General features: G+C 38.3%; 1 protein-coding gene across 1 annotated transcript; it reads left to right on the forward strand.

The window, feature by feature from the left end:
• Window positions 1–6: 6 nt before the first annotated feature.
• LOC123965831 (vascular cell adhesion protein 1-like) lies at window positions 7–4,249 on the forward strand (the record flags this gene model as incomplete). Its single annotated transcript, XM_046042180.1, has 5 exons — window positions 7–259; window positions 357–626; window positions 2,070–2,142; window positions 3,366–3,405; window positions 3,691–4,249. Coding segments are annotated over 5 exons (885 nt in total), but the record flags the coding sequence as incomplete, so codon positions are not given.
• Window positions 4,250–6,398: the final 2,149 nt, after the last annotated feature.

Here is a 6,398-nt window from a genome sequence, read left to right on the forward strand (position 1 = left end):
AAGCAGTCTGTCACTATAACCTGCTCAGCTTCCACTCCCTGTCCACACTCCCCTCCTAAACTCACCTGGAACCTCCAACAAGACTCTCACAGCAACACAGAGGAAAACACAGATCGAACCTTTACAACTAAAATCCAGGAGACCATCACTCTGTCAGACCAACATGATGGATACAACATCACCTGTTCTGCCAGATATCCTGTGAATGAAGGAAAAGATGTCAAGACAGCAGAGGAGAGAAAGACTCTCAGTGTTTCATGTAAGACAAGCAGAGTTTGTTATTGGATCCTGTCAGCACATGATGATTGATGGGATGTCAGCTGATTTGAATAAAGTGAATCTCACATTTTCCTCAGATGCTCCTAAAAACACCTCAGTGTCCATCAGTCCATCAGGTTTGGTGTCAGCAGGTAGCTGGGTGAACCTGACCTGCTCCAGCAGAGCCAAGCCTCCCGTCAGCCGCTTCACCTGGTTCAAGAACAGCAAAGATGGACCCAAGAACGTATCTGAAGGAGAGGTTTACAGCTTCAAGGTGACCAGTGTCACTGATGGAGGAGTTTATTACTGTGTGGCCACAAATGATCTCAGTGATGAAACATCATCAGAGATCCATCTGACTGTTGGAGGTAAATGTAGTCAGTACAGTTTTGATTAGAAAACTTTATTTAATTTGTTTATTTGAATTTAATTTTATGTTCATTATTTATTTATTAGATTTATGTTACTGGACCCACTAACATAAATCTGATCTGCTTTTCTCTTAATGTGTTGTTGTACCCTGTCAAGCACTTTGAATGAAATTGTGCCGTACAAACTATAATCTTAATCTTAATCTGCAAAACTGAACTTCAAGATCCAGTGTGTATTATTTCTGAGGATCTAGTGACAGAAATTCAAGATCCATAACTGTGTTTTCAGTGGTTTGTAAAGACCTTACATAATAAACCATTATGTTTTTATTACCTTAGAATGAGCCATTTATATCTCCATAACCGCAGATCCCCACTTCCATGGATGTCGTCACGTTGCACCATCATGTTTCTACAGTAGCTGAAAACGGACAAACAGCTTACAGAGCGCGTTTTGTCACTACGTTCTTCTTGTTCTACTTCTGGTAGAATTCAGGCAGTGCAGACACGTACGTTAGAAGAAGAAGAAGTAGTAATAATATACTGCAGGGGTCTGCAAATATGTTTTGCATCGGAGCAATATTTTCATCCATTAGTTAGATGGTGGGTAAGGAATATAACACATAATATATAGTGTTGTAACAATGTTCAGTTAGCTCAATTGGTAAAGTGCCCGACTCTCACCTAGAAGAATGATCCCATGTTGGATAGAAGTTTTTTTCCCATTTTCAACAAATTGATTACGCAGCAACTGTTACACATGCTCACATTAAAGCATGTGCTGTAGTGTGTGTGTTTCGGCGATTGATCCGCATCCATTAACCTACAGGAGCTTTTTAATTTCCCAGTATCTCCAGGCAGAAGACATTTAGAGGAATCGTGTTTTCTGGCGATTCTTTCAGAGGTGTGATAGCCTGCTTAACAGACTCTTTTAATGTCGTTCAGAACTTTTCTAAGTAAAAGCTCTCATTAAACTCCTGCAAAAAACATTCTTGAGCTTTAATATTGAGGCAAAACCACTAAAGAGGAAGTGATGTGAGTAACTGTTGCTGCCATGACTGAGATCTATTTCAGCACTGCTATCAAAGAATTTATTTATTTTAACATTTTACCACAATCAAAGGACCATAATTTGGCTGCAGACCAGATGTTATTGATGGCGGGCAGTTTTGGTCCATAATCACAGAGAGAATGAATGCGTTTCCCTTGTCAATGTTTGTATAAAATGCATCTAATGTGTGGTTTATAATGGACTGTGGTGCAAAAACATTGACAGTGTTTCACACTCTTGGCTTACATTTTCCATGTTATCTGTCAGTGGCTAAGTCACAATAACATATGGTTTTACTGAATTTCTTGACTGGCTACTCTCTGCTGTCTCAGAAGAGACAGCTTTTGTGCTGTGTCAGCCACCTTAGCTGTCCTATCCTCTCTTTGAAGGGAGACAACGGGAGGCAGTTCTTGGAGGAATCATCGGGATCATTGCACTCATCTGCCTGGTTGTCTGTGTTTGGTGAGTATCACAAATCAAAGCAGCTAATTTTACTCAGTTACTGGCAAAATGCTGTGTTTCCCCTAGGATGGAGTTATAGCGTTTGTGGGACTCCCTTCCTGTTGAGCTGAGAACAGCAGGAAATCTGGACATGTTTAAAGGCAAACTAAAGACAAACCTATTTAACCAAGCTTTTAACTGAGCTGTATTTTGGGGGGGGGGGGGGGGGGCGGGGATTGATTGTTGGGCTTGACCTGCTTTTTATATAATTTTTTCGTATTTTAACTATTTTAAATGGTTCTATAGTGTGAAGCACTTTGTGTTACATGTATTTGTATGAAAAGTGCTATATAAATAAAGATTGATTGATTGATTGATTGATTGATAGCAGAGGAGGTGAAGCAAAATTTTTGTCTGAATATAAAACCCCAACACAACAGGTCTCTGCAGTATTGCTCTTGTGTCCATGAGCATGTGATGCACATCAGAATATTTTAAAACTTCAGTGTTTTCCCAGTTTAATGTGAGCTTTAGCTGAATGTTTTGGTGTTGGTGGTCACGGTCAGGGTAGCAGGGGGTTTGGGGGTCCTCCCCCAAGAAAATTGTACGTTTTCCAATGACAAATATGTAATTTCACATCACATTGGGCCATTATTTTCACCATATGTCTGAACAAAGAGTTGGAAAAGCTAGAGCAGATAATAAATAACCAACAGCAAAAGATCAGTCTACTGGGGAGGAACTACAAACTTTAGATTTGGGGAAAGTTTTTTGGTTGGTTATGATGCTCTCGACAGTGACTTAACATTTTCAGCAGGTGGGGAAATAACAGACTTTTCTTCATCTTGAGAAGCCGACAAACTGTAACCAACACCGTACATTTACTGCAGAGTATTTTCCTCCGCTCAAGTTCACCATCTGCTGCTTGGACAATCAAACACTTGCTACACACCTCCTGATTCCTTACAGGAGTTACGCTGTTATAACAGCATCTGTCACGTAGATGTTTTGTATAGAACGATGAGAGGCAGCTAGCCAAGCATTGAGTGTTTCCCTGCTCCCACAGTGTGCCAGTGAAAACATTTATAGTGCATAGTTTAATTATCGTGGGAAATTTTAGTAGCGGCTGTCATGATTCAGCAATGGCGGTGCACCACTGCTGAATGCATACAGGGGAAACACTGCGATGTATATTTAACCTAAGACACAGTATAATTGATCTAAAAGCCTCTCATGTCTTCCAGGTATTTAAAGCCAACACGTCCAACTACACAACAGACCCAGGTGGGAAAATACTATAATACTTCAGCTGTACAGTACTGCACTGTGTGTCTGTGTGTATCTGAATGTTTTACATCTGTTCATTTTGTCTGTGTAGTCTACCTGACTCATTGTTCAGATGATGATTTACTGTAAAACCTTAATCAGAGCCGCCTCAGTGCTGTAATGGTTTTCTGATTTTGATCAAAAGTCTTCTTAATTCATTTGAGATGGATTAGTAATTATTTATCATGGAAGGATCCAGCTGAAGGTTCCCCTCACAACACTTCCTGTTTGATTCATTTACAGGGTCAAACAGGTGAAGAGCTGGCTGTTGAAAAACCAGCATTTAAAACTGAAGAAAAAGAAGAAGACATCCATTATGGAGAGATCGACTTCTCCAAGCGGAGACGTGACTGGTCCTCTGACTCAGCACAGGACAGTGGACAGCAGCAGGATACTCTGTATGCACAGGTCAAACTGTCCCAGCCAGCAAACAGCTTAACAAAGACTGCTGACAGCCCAGAGGATCTCTACGCTCAAATTAAGAAAAAATGAAGATTGTTTTGTGATCACATTTGGACTTGATACTTACATTTTGTTTTTTGCGTTACAATTTACTTTATGTCATTTAATTTAGAAAGAGACACTGGAGACTGGACAGGAAAATATCTTCACTTTACTGAAAGTCAAAACCTCCACACCCTGCAGCTGGTTTCATCATTCACACGTTATCACATTATAGTTCAAATGTATGTGCTGACCTCATACAGACGTTGATGCTGTGTGATAAATCATCTCTTTTCAGAAATGGGCACGTGAAAAAGGGAACTATTCTAAATGACATGAGAAAAAAAATACAGCAAACTTGAACCCAAAGCTGTTTTATACTCACATTACTTGTGTTGTAGTATTATATTTGAAATGTTTGAGTAATTTAATTTTGCGATATTGTACAATTCATTTTTAATCTAATCATTTGTCACATATTTTGTATCCCATGTTTTTATTGTATTTTAATCACTTCAAAAATAAACACGAGGCGTTGTCTGAAGATATTTAGGCTGGATCCGAAAAGTAAAAAAAAAATCTCCTTTCCTAACCACTTTTCCTTGACCTCGATGGAAAACGTCATGAGGTCAAGGAAACATGTGAAGGAGAATTCATAGTGACTTAGGAAAAGAGGACCGCGGGTCTAAGAGAATCCGACTATTTTCTTGGCGACGTAATTATGCGATGGCGGATGTTACTGAAGTGACTTGCTGGGATGAAACTACAATGTTCTGTCGATGGACTACAGAAAGCGCATTTTTGACAGTGCGCTGTTTTAATGCAGGCCATCTGAAGGTGGACACCACGGTGAAATATTAGGCCTACTTCATAACCAAGATAGCAAAAAGGCAGATAGGGTAGCCTACCAGTCACCAAATAATTGGACAGGGTTGTCACATTGAGAATGCTTGCTTACCCTCCGGCCCACATTCATGAACATGAATCACACTTATTGTATGTAAACACAGTGTTTCCCACAGAATGACAGCGTAACTGTGGCGAGAGAGAGAGATGTTATCATATATTATGTTGTATATATGATGCTTTGGCAATGTTGTTGTTACATTCATGCCAATAAAACCAATTTGAATTGAATTGAATTGAGAGAGAGAGAGAGAGGAGGTGCTGAGTCAATATCGGCTGTGCGCTGCGCGGAGCTCTGTGACCAGATACGATTTTACCCACTTTAAATAGTAGCCTATCAAAAAAGAGCGTTGATATGTAGCAGTAAATAAATCAGTGTGTGGGCAAACGCCTATCATCCAGCTTGATCATTGCCTTTATTAAGGCGATGCCCAGGAAGCAATTTCATGGTTAAAAGACGTCTAATAGACGTCTAAACAGATCCCAGACGTCTAGGCTAAAACAGGGCTGAATTTGGTCAGTGAAAGTTTGGTAGACGTCTAACCATAGCCCAAAAATAGTCTAGTCATCAATTAGACCACCATTGAACGGCTACATATAGACGTGAATTAGATGGTGACAATGGGTCTAGGCTAAAACAAGGTTGAATTTGGGCTGTCAGTGAAAAATTAATAGACGTCTAACCACAGCCCAAGAATAGACCAAATCCACAGTTTTTGATTGACTACATATCTACCTCTAATAGACAACAGAATAGTGGCTAAAGGATTGTTTTTACTCAAACATAACAGGTTCTCATAAATGGTAATCCGTCCAAACAAATTAAATATAAAGATTTTATTAAGAAAAAGGATTATAACATAGACAACTTAAGATAATACAACATGATGAAAATATAAAGGAATTATTGATGCAATATTATTATAAATACAAACTATTTTAACAACATGTGGTAATAAAAACATAAATAATGATAAAATAAATTGGTTGGCTACATCCAAATCTAGATCTAGGAAGAGCATCACATGAGTCTCTGGGTTAGCGCCAGTCTCTCGGGTAAATGGGATCCATAACTGTTGAATATGTAAGAATATGAATATAAGTAAACATATATTTGACTAAGTTCACTGTTTTCCCATAAGACATGACTACTATCATCAAATGATTTTAAATGAAAACATATAGCATATTTCTAATGATCATTCTAATGAAGGTTTAAAAAAAAGAGGACAATTTCATTTATAACGTTTTTTTCTTTTAATTTAAAAACCCTTATTTATTATTGACCCATGTTTTAGCCATCATGTTGCATTAGAACAACCAAATAGACAATTGGGAAAACTGCTTTTATTCTTTTGAGACAGCTATGTGCTGTGAATGTAATGTGTTCTGTTCTGAATATTTATTGTTGAAATGTTACTTTGCTGACTGAATGCTGGATAATTTGCAATAAATATTTAGTGTCAAAAGTCAAAAACTCATATTTTCATATCATAATGATCTAGCGGTAGTGAGTAAAATATATGTGTGGCTTTCATAACAAATTATAATAGGTAAGATTGCACATGTTTCATGTTCACCCCCTTTGAATTCAAGAGTTT

The sequence above is a fragment of the Micropterus dolomieu genome, unplaced genomic scaffold, assembly GCF_021292245.1.
Source record: "Micropterus dolomieu isolate WLL.071019.BEF.003 ecotype Adirondacks unplaced genomic scaffold, ASM2129224v1 contig_11428, whole genome shotgun sequence".
In the NCBI taxonomy this organism is placed as follows: domain Eukaryota; kingdom Metazoa; phylum Chordata; class Actinopteri; order Centrarchiformes; family Centrarchidae; genus Micropterus; species Micropterus dolomieu.